Genomic DNA, 16235 nt, shown 5'->3' with positions numbered 1-16235 from the left:
TAGTGAATCACCGGCGGAGGGCGCGGTTTATGCAATTTTGGGGGGGAGGAATGCTGTTCACATTTTAACTGAGGAGGACGTTTAGAGAGATGGTGTAGTAAGATGATTAAAAGTGATTTTAGAATTAAACAATAATTGGACTCAAACCCGGCTTTGCTGTGTAGCTTTGGGCAAATCACTTCTTCTTTGAGCCCTAGTGTTCTCATTTGTAAAATAAAAATACCTAATGGGCAGACCTTAGTAAAAATTAAGAGATTAGAGCCTAGAATATAGCCTGACAAGTAGCAACCAGTGGGTAAGCGGCAGTTTTTTTTCTCGCTTTTTTAAAGATTTTGTTTATTTTTAGGGAGGGAGAAAGGGCAAGAAACATCAATGTGTGCTTGCCTCTCATATGCCCCCTAGCCGGCAACCCAGACGTGTGCCCTGACAGGGAATCGAATCGGTGACCCTTCGGTTCTCAATCCACTGACCCGCACCAGCCAGGGCATGGCAGTTGTTTTAATAAATATTAAATACATAAAAGTAGGATAAAAGCCCCCTTCTCACACCCTCTTTCACAGAGCTGGTTTGACCCCATAAAGCATGACTGACCCTAATTGTTTTATGAGCCTTTATCCGCAGGACTGGAAAATTAATGGAAGCACCCTGAAGGCGCAGAGGCTCGGGGACATACCAGACCATAAGGAGGACTGGACCCTGCGCCCAAAGATAATATTGAAACAGCTTGCAGTATACACAAGACCAACTGTAATATCCTGCTCTAAAACCACTCCAATCGCCTCATAAAAGCTCAAAGCCCCTAACCTCTCAGGGCTGGTGCTGGTGCATATCTCTGCACCTCACCTTTTCCCTTGCTTGGAAAAGTAAAAACAAAACCTTTATTCTCTGCACTTTCTTCTCTTTGTGAATTCTTTCACAGCCCGTATCATTAACCACCCTAACACATAAATACTGTAAATGTTGGTTTTGTATTTTCAGGGCTGGGAATGGAGGGTTTAACTCAATACTCAGTTTTCCCAACTTAACCAAAAACATCACTATTTTGGTTGAATGAATGGGTATGAGGTACTTGATTATGGAGGGCCTACATTTAACATTTTCATCTGCTTGAGATGCTATAACCCTGCTTTCTAAATTTTTCAATCTGTGCACCTCTCTTTTTTTTAATTAATTTATTTTTATTGTATTTTTTCCCCATTACCATTTAGATCCTGTATACCCTCCCCTGCGCCTATGCACCTCTCAATGCTTTGTGGCCAGCACCACATCAACATTCCATCTCCATTCTGCTATCCCTCAAAAAAGCAATTTTAGGTCCTTAAGGGCCTAACAAATTAAACAAAATTACTTCTCCTACCCCAGAGATCCAACCACCATTCCTGTGAAGGTGGAGCTAGTTCAGGACACTGTCATCCTGGGCCTTGATAGGACTTATCTCTTGTTAAGAGCATAGCTTCAAAGCTGATCTCCCAGCTTCACACTACAGTCAGAGGATATTTCTAAATCACAAATTTGACTGTGCCACTCCCTTTCTTAAATCTCTTAATGTGCTTTCATCAAATTCCTTTGCATGGTCATAAGGTTTTACATGATACGACCGCTGCCTACGTTCATTTTTTTCTCCCCAAACACAGTCCCTCATCAAGGGTCTATGGTCAAGTGAGGAGACAGATGAGAATATTGGCAGCTGCTGTAAGATGCCATAAGTGCCATGACTTAAGTAATTACAGGATGCTCAGTAAGCAAAGGAGAAGCCACTGAAGTATTGGGGAGAGACTTTCATAAGCCATCATTATGTCTTGAAAAGCAATAGTAGTTAATTAACCAGGTAAAGGACTATCAGCCTGCTGAGGATCTCAGCTCAAGTCTTCCCCAATATACATACTCTTGAGTATCTCATCTACGTTGGTGGAGACCCCTATCACCTATTGGAGAAGGACTCTCAGAAACTCTACCCCATACTTCTTTCCTGAGTTTCAGATCCATCTGTATATCCAAGAGCCAACTGGCCATTTCTACCTGGATGTCCCCCAGTCAACTCAATCTTAATGTGTCTAAAGCTGACTTCCTACAGAAACTTACTCTTCCTAGACTCCCTGACTCTGAACTACAACCTGAAACCAGCCAGTTTTCCAGGCCAGAAACCCTTTCACATATCTAATTGTCAGTGACTCCCTATCACTTTCTTTCTCCCCTGGAGTACTACAGCATTGGGTCTGCTGCATGGGCAACAGCAGACCCTCCATATCACCCTGCCCAGGCTCTGTAGCTTCAGCTTCACTGGAGAGGACACTCCAGTGTCATCGCAAGATGTCAATTCAACACGGGAGGAGACAGATACCGTGTCACTCCCGAGTCGGACTGCACAACCATTCTCAGCGGTGCAGATAGACTCTTAAGAAGCTATACCATCGTCTCTCGAGACCGACGGCTGCCGACGACTACAGCATTAGTCTTCTAGGGTCTCCCATTCTCAGTGCTGTCAAGAGAATAGGGATTAAGTCCTTTGTCCGCTGTGCCCCGGGGTCTCAGTAGTCCCAGTAGTACAGAGTAAGTGTTCATTGTTTTTGAGTGAATAAATGAATGAATATAAAGTGAGACGTTTTGTACCCACATTCTTGGGGTGCAGTGGCTCGTTTCTTCCACCAGAGGAAGGCCTGGTCCAGCCTTTTATCTGGCTTAATATGTAAGAAAAGAGGTTTCTAATTCTTTTAAGTCTAGGAGCAAAGGGGTGAAGGAGAGATTTCCTTCAGGAAAGTCTCCCTCTGTAAGTACTTTTTGCATTTCGGTAATAATGAGAGGAAAGGTTCAGGACTGTTTCTGTAGGAGTTCTCATTTGGTTCTATCCTGGTTGTGAGAGCTGAGGCAAATAGTTTACCTGTCATCTCTTGCATTACTATATTTCACTTTTACAGATGGACTATCTTCCTGTTAAGCTCACTTTCATCACTCAGACGATTTACCTGCCTCATTGCTAATGAAAAATTAATTAACTCTTGGGGTGCATATGAGAGGCAGCCAATCGATGTTTTTCTCTTACATCAATGTCTTTCCCCACTCCTTCCTCTCTAAAAGCAATGAAGAAAATGTCTTCAGGTAAAGATTTTTAAAAGAATTTTAAAAAATAAAGTGGGGGAAAAACGAAGGTGCAATCCTAGGGAATACCAGTGACTGAGATAACACATATAAAGTGCTTAGTGCTTAGAACAGGACCTGACCCATAGTAAGCATTGGTCTGCCCGGCTTGGGGTTGTATCTGACTTCCTAGGAAAGGAAGGGGAGAAGGAGGCAAGAACAGGATAGGACAGTTTATTATTACTCCGTTTCTTGGATTACCACATTTCCAACATGTGGGGGCCCTGGCCCAATCCAAGTGCTAATTACAGCCCCTAACTATCAATGGAAGAGGGATGATGTCTTCAGAGCTTGGTGATTGTTCTAGACTTTGCCAGGAGTCAGCAGTCAGTAAAGCATAACCAGAGAAAGAGAGAGAAGGGGGGCCCCAGGAGCTAGCCAAAGGGGATGCTAGGTTTGATTGTGCTATGCTGGGGCCTTTGTCCTACTGAAACTGTCCACACAATGGAGCTGGGTTACACGCTGACCTGGCATTCTGAGAATGGGGCTGGGATAGAGATTTCTCAGGGCAGAAAAAGAGATGGATGATCACTCAGCCCCTCAGGACCATACCTCTACTCAACCACATTGTAATTGCTAAAGAGGTTGTTCAATACTTGGTAATCATAATTATGCTTGTATCTGATTAATTCATGAATCAGTTCATTTATATTTTGATTTAGGGCAACTAGCTTAACATATGTATATTGCTTGGGGATATCTCATTTAATCCTCATACAATCTTATAAAATCTGCAATGTAAATATTTTTATGGAATTCAGACCTGGGTTATTCTTTTGGTCCTGATAATATGAGCTGGCTAGGGAGTCACTTCAGAAAGGTGATGAATCAGTCCCAGATAACTTCAGAGGTGGCTATAGTAATCACGTGGGAGCCACTGTGGAGAAACAAAGCAAGACAAATAGCTCTGCCTAAAGATTCCCTGAGCTTTTTTCACTAGCTCCCTAGTGATATAGGTCATGCTCCTTATGGCACCTCTCTGGGACTGAAAAATGGGGCCTTCTTTATCAAGGGGGGAAGTAAACTTTAGATTGCTAGTCCCAGGAATATAAAGAGGTTGAAAAATTGACCCTTAGTAATCAAGAGATAATCCATCAAGTGCAGAGACTCCAGGATGATTACTAACTACTCTAAGCCATGAAACTTAAAACAACTTTGTAACTATACCAAGTTTGCTATTTTACAAATCCTTTTTCTCTATTTTCATAGCTCCTGGTGAAAAAAACTTCAAAAAGTCTGTCTATTTATTTAAGTACAGAAGAGAGAAAGGTGGAGAATCTAGAGCAAAACATTTTTGTAAACCCTGAAAAGAACCCCAGATCCAAGAATGCAGTAGAGTGACAGCCAAAAAAAGTGAACAACCTAACAAGAGAAAAGGACCAAAATGAACTGGCGTGTGTCCTGCTGTTTGCAAGAGTACTGACCCCAGGAATCCCCTGCATTCCCAGGCAATTCCTCAAAGGCACTTTTCTCTGCAGGGTCCAAAGGCTGTTACCAGTTCAGCACTGGTACCTTCTCACTGGTTTACTTTGTTACTGGTGAGGGATGGGGATATCCTTACCTTGCTTTCCCTGGAATTCTTCTCATCTTCCAGATCTTCCCTTGAGCTTTCCTCTTTATCTCTCTGGTTTCTGAGACTCAGATTCATAACGATGATTAGGGAGTGAAAGGATGAGTCTCTACCTCACTGTGAGTGCCTTTGGTTGACAGAAGCCATTGTAAGGTCCTGCCCCTCAGTGTGTCTGCAGTCCAAGGGCCTAAAGAGGAAGTATGAGCTTGGTATGAGAGAGAAGGCCAAGGCTGAAGAGTGGATGCTTATGAAAATTGTGTGAGTACAAATGTCTAAGGCTCCCTTGGGGAGGGCACTGACTGGGTATGAAGGTGGCAGGTTGGGGATGACGTGCCTCTCTACTGGCTGAGGGAAGGAGCCAGAGGTGTTCCCTGATCAAAGGAGTGGAGTTATCTCTCTGGCTGACTCTCCTGGGAAGACACCTGAAACACTTGCTCCTCATTTCTCAACTCCACTCACCTAGACCTAGAAGAGCAATCTCCAAACTGGAGTAGGACACCCAAAAGCAACTCTGGACCAGGCTGGAGAAATGGCGATGTGGGAAATGAGACTCCTGTGGAGAGGGGAAACCACCATCTTTTTCTATAGACTTCATCCTTTTCCTATTGAAACCAAGACTCTCCTCTTCTCTGCTGTGAAATCCCACTCCACCAAGTGGGGGTTTATTCTCTGACCACTCCCTTATTCTGTCCTTTAGTTCATCTTCCTTCCTCTTACATCAGGTGTTTGGGGGGCATAGGTGCAGAATGAAGAGGCTTGAGGCCTGGTCGGGAGAGTTCATTGAGAGAGAGAACAGAGAAAGGATAAGAAGGAGAGGGGTGGGAGACCAGTGTGGAGAGTGGAGAAGACACTGCCATCCCAGACAGCCTGATCTTGCCTTCCCTTCCCCTCCTCTCCATCAGGACCTGCAGAGCCAGAGGCTTTAGAGACAGGTGTTAGCTAAAGGCCTGGACACCCTGATCTTCACAGAGGATGTCCTTAGGGCCTCATGCCCCAGTGGGAACTCTGTACCAGGCATAGTCTCCCACCGCTTGACAGGAGAGCTGGTGGTGGTGAGCCTTACTTAGATTTTTGATGAGGTTAGTGAGGCTCAGATAAATCCAGCCCTAACTCTGGCACTGCTCTGTGTCTGCTGGCTTGACCCTCTCCAAGGGTGTCCATGTCTTGGTCCAGAGCACTGCAGCCATCCTGGCCTTGGTCCTCTTCCACCTGGCATTGCCCCACCTGGCTGCAGCCCAGCTGCTCAACCAGGTTAACAGCAGCCCACCTCCCTGAGTAGGATAACACTAGGTCAGTAATGAGGTGGTTGGCTGACAAGACTTTAAGGAAGAAACAAAGAAGGGAGCATCCCTGCTCTGCATGACTTCTCATTAAACCACCTTCGACTAGACCAGTGAGGTAGACTCATCAACTCGGGAATATGGGTCACTTGCTATAGACCCTTTATTTAAAGCTTCTTTAGTGGACATATCATGGGGCCTGAGGACAATGGGAAGATATAATGTGTCCTCCCACCCCCTGTCCTAGCATGTCTAGTCTCCTCTAGGTGAGCAGGAGGAGTCATACAGACAAGACTCTGGGCATGGCATTTTTCTCACTCTCAGGCTGGTACCCACCATGTTTGCTGTGGCTCCCCTGTGGCATCGGGAGGCAGGGGGCCAGGCAGCCTGGTGGTGGGTCTCTCAGCGACTACTGGAGCATCAGCATAGGTAAGAACCCCACCCATACCAAGCGGGGGGCTTGGAGAAGACTGGGTTCTCCTCAGGAGAGACACAGTTTTTTTTCTTTCTGTTTTTTCAAAGAAGTCAGGCTAATAGAAAACATTGAGTAAGCAAATTATATGTAAATCAATGCAAAAACTCAAGTGAGTTTTTGAGAGCTCATCTCTAGTTTACAAGTTTGGCCTTCCATTAAGTGTAAAGGCTGGTACGAAAGAAAATGGGCTGAGACTTCCGGCCAAGATGGAGGCCTAGACAGACACACTGTGTCTTTCTCCACAACTAAGAAGAAACACAACTACTTCAAAACTAGAGAGAACCAAAAGTTCCAGAAAATTGAGCTGCATGGAGGGCCAACAAACAAAGATATAAAGAAGAATACTCATCCAGACAGGTAGGAGGGGTGGACCCGGGGTGGAGAGGATGCAGTGTGGTGGCGACAGCAGTAGTGGCAGCAGCAGGCCAGTGGAAAGCATAGTTACATGTTTTAAAAAGTTGGGAGGGACACCAGGGGAGCACTCCCAGCACCAGACCAGACCACACAGTTCATGGTCCCAGCGCCAAGGAAAATAAAGCCTCATTGCTTCTGACTGTGCAAACCAGTGGGGGTTGGGGCAGAGGAAGAAACTGCTGGTCTTTCAGCAGAGTCCTCTTGTTTAAAGGGCCCCCACAGTCCTAGAATGTCCACAGACCCACCCACTCTGGGAACGATGGCCAGGGCAACAGCTAGAGAGGCGCCAGTCCCATATGAAACTGGGAGAAGTGCCTGGAAAAGGGGCGAGTGCTGAGCAAGGGGCATTATTCCCTCTCAGGCCGCTCCTCAACATACAGCACCACAATGTGTGAAACAAGTTGCCCTCTACTGTATTGACAAATACCTAAGGCTCCACCTCTTACAACATAACAGGTGTGACAGCTCTACCTAAGACACAGAGGCAAACAAACTCAGGAGCCTCTCAAGTTGAGGAGACAAAAAGTATGGCCCCAAAGGGGGAATGGATCAAGGTTCCAGTGGGAGAACTAAGCGATGAGGAGATAGCCAACCTAACATATGTAGAGTTCAAAACACTGGTGATAAAGATGCTCACAGACTTGACAGATATCCTTAAGTATGGCAAATGCATAAGGGAAGATGTGAAAGCTATGCTAAATGAAATGAAGGAAAATTCATACAAAACCAGTATGAAGGGAAGGAAACCAGGGTTCAAATCAATGATTTGGAACATAAGGAAGGAAAAAACAGTCAACCTGTTACAGAAACAGGGGAGTCCAAAAACAAACCCCAGAGTTTGCAGCTGGGAGATAGGGAAAAGGAAGCAGCTTTCAGAATGCCTCCACACGCCTGAGGCTGGTGGCTGGTGTCTTTCATTATGCAAAATTGCTTGGATGCTTCCAAGGTCTCAGATGGATGGGAGGAGATTTGAACCAGGGGACGGTATGGAAAGCACACAGAGCCTATGTGGGGTTCTGTGAATGGTCAGAACTGTTGGCAACACCCACTGCGTCAGAGGACGCAGTCAGGTATATATAGGCAGCTGCGAACACTTGGTGGGGGGCACGCTCTGGGGCTGTCTCCCTTGCTGGTGGGTGTTCGCAGAGGTGCTCTGGAGAAGGAGAGGAGATCCACGTGGTTTACAGAAAGAAGACAGTTTGCAAGGAGGCTGAGAATCCAGGTGGTCCTGCATTGAGAGCTGGAGGGTACCACAGCACAGAAAGGACCTCCCCAATCAGAAGAGTGATTGGCAGCTACTGGTAAAGCTGAACTGTGCCTAGGAAGTAGGGAAACGGTGTTTCTGACCTCCCTAAAACTGGCTAGGTTCAGTAGAGGGGAGGCAAGGATATGTGTAACTGTTAAATAAACATTTTTCTTTTCACTCAACTATAATATTCAGAGTTGTAATTCTGGCGGCAGGCAATCAGACTCCTAACTAAAGATCCCGTGGGTTTGTTTTCAAGTGGAACAGCCCAGGGGTTCTGTAACAAACCGGTACAGAATAAGGAAACAAGAATTGAAAAAAATGAGGAGAGGCTTGGGAACCTCTGGGACAACTTTAAACATACCAACATCTGAATAGAATAATAGTGGTGCCAGAAGGAGTAGAGTAAGTGCAGGAAGTTGAAAGTTTATGTGAGAAAATAATAAAGGAAAGCTCCCCAAATTTGGTGAAGGAAATAGACACACAAGTCCAGGAAGCACAGTGAGTCCCAAACAAGCTAGATCCAAAAAGGACCACACCAAGATACATCATAATTAAAATGCCAAAGTTTCAAGATAAAGAGAGAATCTTAAAAGCAGTAAGAGAAAAGCAGAGAGTTACCTACAAAGGGGTGCCTTTAAGACTTTCAGCTAAGGCCCTGGCTGCTGTGGCTCAGTGGATGGAGTGTCGGCCTGAGAACCCTGTCGCTGGTTTCATTCCCAGTCAGGGCACACGACTAGGTTGCATGCCAGGTCCCCAGTTGGGGGCGCATGAGAGGCAACTGCACATTGATGTTTCTCTCCCTCTCTTTCTCCTTTCCCCTCTCTCTAAAAACAGATAAATAAGATGAAATAAAATAAAGTAACCTTGTTTAAAAAAATCTAAAAAAAAAAAAAAGACTTTCAGCTGATTTCTCAAAAGAAACTTTGCAGGCAAGAAAGGAATGGCAAGAAGTAGTCAAGGCAATGAAAAGCAAGGACCTATGACCAAGATTCTCTATCCAGCAAAACTACCTTTTAGAATGGAAGGGCAGATAAAGTGCTTCCCGGACAAGGTAAAGCTTAAGGAGTTCATCATCACCAAACTATTATTATATGAAATGTCAAAGGGACTTACTTAAACAAAAGAAGATCAAAAGTATGAACATTAAAATGACAACAAACTCACAGCTATCAACAACTGAATCTAAAAAATAAAAACAAAATCCAACTAAGCAAACCAGAACAGGAACAGAATCATAGGTATGGGAATCATTTGGAGAGTATCGGCTTGGAGGGGGAAGGGGGAGAAATGGGTATATGGTGCAGGGATTAAGAAGCATAATTGGTTGGTACAAAATAGACTGGGGGAAGTTAAGAACAATATAGGAAAGGGTGAAGCCAAATAACTTATATGCATGACACATGGACATGAACTAAGGGGGGTGGGATTGCTGGAGGGAAGGAGGGTGCTGGGCAGAGGGGAGCAAAGGGGAAAAAATTGGAACTACTGTAACAACATAATCAATAAAATATACTTAAAATTTTAAGAAAAAAAATAAAGGAAATGGGCTGAACTTTAGTTCTCCAAGGGGAGGTTTGATGAGGAATAAAGGAGAGAGGTTGGTAGCAACAAATAAGAAAACATAACCATTTGATGTGGTGCCTATAGAGGAACCAAATTAGCTGCCCTTGGCCCTCTGTCCCTTATTTTAAGAGACTGTAGGGTTGATGGTTAAGGATAATCCCTTCCTGTGAATAAAACCTTCATCGAATGGCTTTTGTTTATTAAGTGTTTTATTCTGTGTCAGGCGTTTTACTAGGTCTTTACCTATGTTCTCTTATTTGATGGGGCTCAGAGAGCTTACATTAATTTATTCAATAAATATTTATTTATTACCTATTGTGTGTCTAGCATGGGGTTTGCAGTGGTGAACAAATCAGACACATCCCTGCCATCCTGGAGTTTATATTTAGTGGGGATAACTTCCCCACCTAGGAAGTGGTAAAACCAAGATTTTTATTGTTAACTGTTCTTAATGGATTTCTTACCTTTTTAAAGATTTTATTTATTATTTATTTATTTATTTTTAGAGAGAGGGAAAGAAAGAGAGAAAGAGGGGGATAAACATCAATGTGAGAGAGAAACATTGATAGGTTGACTCTCTTACATGCCAGGAACCGGTACTGACCAAAAATCAAACCAGAGACCTTTCATTTTGCAGGATGTTGCCCATCCAACCAAGCCACACTGGTCAGGAATCTTAATGAATTTCAAGTGCACAGAATAGTTCTTCGTTCACTATATTGCCTTCTCCTTGGCCTATATCTGGCTCCCACTTTGGTGTTTTTTTTAAAGATAATAATCACAATTATTAACCAATCATCCACAAGAAAAACTAGAACCTTAACAGTCACTTACAGAAATCTATACGTATATACATAAATATCCCATTCCATCCCTTTGCCTCCCCTAACCCAAGGTAAAAACCATCCTGAATCCTGTGTTCCTCAGTTCTGTTTTAATTTTTGTGTAGTTTCATTTCATCAACAATATTTTGAAAAGCATATTTTCTATTTAGATTTTTTTAAACTTTATAAAAAGAGTATTGTGCCATGAGTAGTCTTCTGGGACTATTTTTTTCCTGATATTTTATTGTTAGGATTCATCCCTATTATTGAGGGTCACTGCAGTGGTTCACTCATCTGGACTGCTGAATAATTTCTCACTGTGCGTGAACATGCTGCTCTTTATTCATTTGTTCTCATGTCAATGGGCATTTGGGTTGCTTCCAGTTTTTTGCCATTGTGAACAGTGCTGCTCTAAACATTCCTGTGCCCTGTCTCCTGGTAGAGGGATAGAAGAGTTTCTCTTGGGTATATAACTAAGAAGTGAAATTCCTGGGTCAAAAAGTATGTGTTTATCTATACACAATGGTGCTATATTGTGTTCCAAATTGATTATCCCAGTTTACACTCCCACCAGCAATCATAACTAGTTCTGTACCTTTGTATCCTCATCCACATCTGAACCGAAATATTTGTCCCTGCTCTTAACACCATGATGTACTACGTCACTCCTGTCCCTGGGTCCTTTTTCAGAAGCAACATGAACACTGTGCACTCCCTGGGTCCAGCAGTGGTGACTGGCATCCGGGAGCATCACTGGGTGCAATGCAGCAAGGGTTACAGGGCCTGAGGTCAGGAGATTGGCTTCTAAAACACAAGAGACTCCAAGGACCTCTGATGGGTTGTTCCTCTTTCATGAAACTGGAAGCTCCAGTCCCCTTGGGTGCCCACAATAATTCCTGTGTGTGGATGAGTTAGATGGGCCCTCTGCCTTTGCTGTAAGTCTTCCTGTCCATCCCCAAGCTGGATGTTGGAGGAGGAGAGGAGCATAGGCCCTGGTCTCTGTTCCTCCTCTCTCCCCACAGGTATGTTGGAAGGGACTGACCCAGGGCACCGATATTCGGGCCTATGCTTTAAATGTTTGTTCTCCTCCAGTGCTTCACAAGAAAAGCTTGTGGTCTTTATGACTTGCCACAATATGGAGAGTAGAGCCTACCAGCGTGTCCCATTTGCCTTCTCCGCCATTACACAGCCACCACTTCTGGGTTCTGACTCCCTTACCAAGCCTGAGCACACCTGAACCTGTTTCTTTACACTTTCCTTTCCCATCTTGTCCTTTTCTCTTTTTTGACCAGCCTGTTTCCCCCAGACACCCCCATCCCTACCTTTCCCAAAGGATCAAGGTTTAGGGCTCCAGTGTCCCGATCACAGCCATAGTAGGAGGCATTAAACCCTCCCCTTGCTTCTTAGCCATGAATCAGTTTCTTTTCTTTCAGTATTTCCTGCTAGGACCTTGTGAGTTAGGGAAAATGAAGTGCGAACTGATTCTGAGATTTGATCCTTTCCCCTCCCTAGCCTTCTAACCCCACTCCCAGCCTATCCATAGAAGATAGCTTTTCCCCCTTTCTGTCTCTGTGACTTAAAGGGCAGGCTGAGGGGTGGGAAAGGGAGGTGCTGGCATGGGTTGGGGGTAGGAAACCCAGGCTCAGAGAAAGCCAAACACAGCAGAACTATTCTTGTCCCAGAGGTGCAGGGTCCACAGATTCCAGCCCAAACCAGCCAATGGGAGAAGGCCCTCTAATCCCAGAGGACTAAAGAATTCTCTTCAGTTATCCAACATCCTTGTTGGGCCTCAGTGCTGACCCTGATCCCCACCCCCTTACTCGTGGCAGGCTCAGAGGAGCCTGGAAACCCCAGGAGCAGTCTCATTCTCCATAAAGTGAAATCACCTCAACTGAGTTCCACACAGAGTTGAGGAATGTTCTAATACAGATGTCAATCAGGACTAGGAACCCCAACTTTGACATGGAAAGAAAGGGACTCTTCCAGTCCCTTCCTTTCAGACACCCCCCCCCCCCCCCCCCCCGCACCTTGACACCCATGGCTCTGTTCATCTCCCAGTTAAGGAGGGAAGGGAAATCAGCAGCTTTATCAGATGCATGAGAGTGGGTCCTGCCCTCTGCAGCTGTGAAGGGGTTAAAAGGCTGGGCCAGCCATCTTATCCTGCCCCTCCCAGGGATTAAGAGTCCTCTATAAAGGGGACTGTCCACCCAGATCAGGCCAGGGGGGTATCAGGGACCCAAGGATTGTACCCACCCCCAACTCCCCTCCCCCCTGCCATGTGGGAACTGCGGTCAGCCTCCTTCTGGAGGGCCATATTTGCTGAGTTTTTTGCCACCCTCTTCTATGTCTTCTTCGGGCTGGGGGCCTCACTGCGCTGGGCCCCTGGACCACTGCATGTCCTACAGGTGGCTCTGGCCTTTGGCCTGGCCCTGGCTACTCTGGTGCAGGCTGTGGGCCACATCAGTGGAGCTCATGTCAACCCTGCTGTCACTTTTGCCTTCCTCGTGGGCTCCCAGATGTCCCTGCTCCGTGCTGTCTGCTACATGGCAGCCCAACTCCTGGGAGCCGTGTCTGGGGCTGCCGTGCTGTATAGTGTTACCCCACCTGCTGTCCGTGGAAACCTAGCACTTAACACGGTAATGATCAACTGAGTGGGGCGGAGGGAACCTGGTGTCCTGACACCCAGCCTGGTGCAGGTGGATCAGTACCCCAGGGGTTGAGGACATTGTATGTGTGTTTCAAGGTGGGGTGGATCAGCAGATGCTTTGGAGGGATAAGGAAGGCATAGAGCTCTGGACTGAGAATCAAGAAGCCTGAATTCTGGCCCCAGCTTTCCTTCCAATCCCTTGCAGTTTCTTAAGGAAATTTATTTTACCTATGGGACCTCAGTTTCTGCATCTGCAAAACTAGATGCAATTATTTCCAACATTAGGAGAAATTAAGAAACAAATACAGTTACTATGAAAAGGGTTGTATTATCCTTCACCTCCAGGAAACTGATGCCGTAAGTGGTGGGTAGTGGGTGGCTCCAGCCTGGGAAATCTTGAGAAGGTAACACTGTCAATGCCCTATTGAGCCCCCTCTCTTCTTCCTCCTTGGCCAGCTGCACCCTGGGGTGAGTGTGAGCCAGGCCACCATGGTGGAGATCTTCCTGACGCTGCAGTTCGTGGTCTGCATCTTCGCTACATACGATGAGAGGCGGAATGGCCGCCTGGGCTCTGTGGCCCTGGCCATTGGCTTCTCCCTCACCCTGGGGCACCTCTTTGGGGTAAGCAGGAGAAGGAAGTAACTTCTCATTTAAGGATTCCAGGGCCTTTCTCAACTTCTAAGGTTTCTTCCCACCTACCTATCAGACATGAACATTACCCACCTCCCTCTGTATCAGTCAGCACTGAGGAATCAACCCTTCTTATGACTCACTCTTGTGACTGCCGTAACTGGTCCTTCTAGAGCCCAAGGTGGAAATGCCTGCATCATGGGTAGATGTGGGCTTAGCCCATGTATCCACAGTCTATCCCCAGTTGGAGCATCAGTGCCTTCACCCCACTGTGGGACTCCCATGCAGTTGTCCTTCCCTACTTGCTGCTGGCTGGAGGCAAAGTGCCAGACATCATGGACATGTGGGCTGAGGGGAGAGAAGCTGGTTGGACTGAAGTGTCTCAGTTACAACCGTGTCTTTTGCAGATGTATTATACTGGTACAGGCATGAACCCTGCCCGCTCCTTTGCGCCTGCCATTCTGACCAGAAACTTCACCAACCACTGGGTGAGTGAAGGGAAAGGAGCAAGATGCCGAAGCCCTCCTGGATGGGTGTGGGCCACAGGTTCTAGGTTTGGACCACAGGTTCAAGGTTTGGTTCCTGCTTTCCATCTGGATGTGCTGATTATTCTATCAGCACTCAGCTAAGTGAGTTGTCACAGAGTTTGGGATGCCTGTGTGAGCAGGATTCATTATTTTGCTAGAAAGAGAGGCTCTTGCTCATGTTGTTCCTTCACTGATTAGTCAGGGAATTTTACTAAGTATCCATTGGATTCCAAAACTAGCAATGTTAGAATAGACGATGGAACAGGAAGACAAAAACTTCTACTCTTAGTGGTCAGGATGTGTATGAGCATACTTGGGCCTGGTCCTCACTCCAGTCCTAGCACTTTACTAACCTCATGTGTGACCATGGCAAGAACTCAATCATTCTGCACCTGTTTCCTTACTATAAAATGAGAACTAAGTGTGAAAGTTATATGTGAGAAATATTTAGCGCAGAATCTGGCATGGAATAGGTCCTCAGTTAAAATTGGCTGTTTGTGTTGTTTGCCTATATGCCAAACAAAACATATGAAAATAATTCAAAAACATTTTTAGGCAGCTCTCTCTGTAAAGTAGCCCACTCTCTGTCTCACTGCTTCACTGATAAGTGCTTTCACATTAAACTCTAAAAAAAACTTTTTTACAGTACACCCTTTCCATGGCCACATTATTCGCAATAGCCAGAAGGTGGAAGCAACCCAACTGTCCCTCACAAATGAATAAATAAATACAATTTAGCATATGCACATAATGAAATAGTATTCAGCTTTAAAAGAGAAGGAAATCCTGTCATATGTTACAACAGGGATGAAATTTGAGGATATTACTTAATGAAATAAGCCACTCACAAAAAGACTAATACTGTATATTTCCACTCATATGTAGTATCTAGAGTAGTCAAATCCATTGGAACAAAAGCAAAGTGGTAGTTGACAGGAGCTGGGAAGAGAGGAAATGGGGAGTTGTTGTTTAACGGGTATAGAATGTCAGTTTTGCAAGATGAAAAAGTCCTGTAGATTTTTTGCACAACATGAATATATTCAACGTTATTGAATGCACACTTACAAATGCTTAAGGGCTCTAGCTGGGCAGTTCAGTTAGTGAGAGTGTTGTTCCAGTATGCCAAAGTTGCGGGTGCCAAGGTTAGGGTTTGATCCCTGGTTAGGGTACATGCAAGAAGCAACCAATGAATGCATAAACAAATAGAACAACAAATTGATGTTTCTTTTTCCCTCTCTCAAGTCAATAATAAAAATAATAATAAAAAAAGAAATGGTTAATATGGTAAATTTTATATTCTGTGCATGTTATCGCAATTTAACTTTTTTGAAAGTAATATATAAACTAGTGCCAAATAATAACAATAAAGAGAATATACATGTGCTAAGAAGGTAATTTGATGAGTCAGGAAAGAAATGGTGAATTTTAAGGTGCAGACAGTGGAATAGCTTAGAATTTTAAAACACACACACACGCACACACACTGATTTCTGCTTAAATAGTGCCAAAGTATGTACCCAAGTATATCTGTTTTCTACCGATAAAGTTGGGGAAATAGCAGTCATGCTCTTGGTGCTCTCCCCAAGCCTGATTCTGCCTTTCCTCTTCCCACAGGTGTATTGGGTGGGCCCAATCATTGGAGGGGGCCTGGGCAGTCTCCTCTATGACTTTCTCCTCTTCCCCCGGCTCAAGAGTGTTTCTGAAAGACTGTTTATCCTCAAGGGTACCAGGCCAAATGACTCCAATGGACAACCAGAAGGCACAGGGGAACCTGTTGAACTGAACACCCAGGCCCTGTAAAAGCTGCAAATGGATAGAGGGAGTAGGACACTCCTGGGTTTACATGGAGGGGCTAAGCCAGCCCCTGGATGAAGAAAGATTGTGGGGAGGGGAAGAGAGGGGCATATCTTAATTTTTAAAT

The 16235-nt window shown here is 45.1% G+C and overlaps 1 protein-coding gene and 1 long non-coding RNA gene across 2 annotated transcripts; both read left to right on the top strand.

Moving 5' to 3' along the window:
* Window position 1: 1 nt before the first annotated feature.
* On the top strand, window positions 2-890 carry LOC150011970 (uncharacterized). Its single transcript, XR_016510696.1, has 2 exons — window positions 2-295; window positions 609-890. It is a non-coding gene; the product is annotated as an uncharacterized LOC150011970 (long non-coding RNA).
* An 11896-nt stretch (window positions 891-12786) lies between these two features.
* Window positions 12787-16114, top strand: MIP (major intrinsic protein of lens fiber). Its single transcript, XM_090275614.1, has 4 exons — window positions 12787-13146; window positions 13614-13778; window positions 14195-14275; window positions 15929-16114. The coding sequence occupies exons 1-4, from the start codon at window positions 12787-12789 to the stop codon at window positions 16112-16114; spliced, it is 792 nt and encodes a 263-aa protein (XP_090131740.1).
* The last annotated feature ends 121 nt before the right edge of the window (window positions 16115-16235 follow it).

Source organism: Furipterus horrens, unplaced genomic scaffold (assembly GCF_987537825.1).
Source record: "Furipterus horrens unplaced genomic scaffold, mFurHor1.1.pri manual_scaffold_4, whole genome shotgun sequence".
Lineage (NCBI taxonomy): Eukaryota > Metazoa > Chordata > Mammalia > Chiroptera > Furipteridae > Furipterus > Furipterus horrens.
Note: the sequence above shows the minus strand (reverse complement) of the source record. Positions and strands in the feature narration are given on the sequence as shown.

Coding starts and splice junctions, on each gene's coding strand:
- MIP (XM_090275614.1), top strand. CDS start 12,787: ATGTGGGAACTGCGGTCAGCCTCCTTCTGGAGGGCCATATTTGCTGAG. Junction 13,779..14,194: donor CCCTGGGGCACCTCTTTGGG/GTAAGCAGGAGA, acceptor TGTCTTTTGCAG/ATGTATTATACTGGTACAGG. Junction 14,276..15,928: donor GAAACTTCACCAACCACTGG/GTGAGTGAAGGG, acceptor CTCTTCCCACAG/GTGTATTGGGTGGGCCCAAT.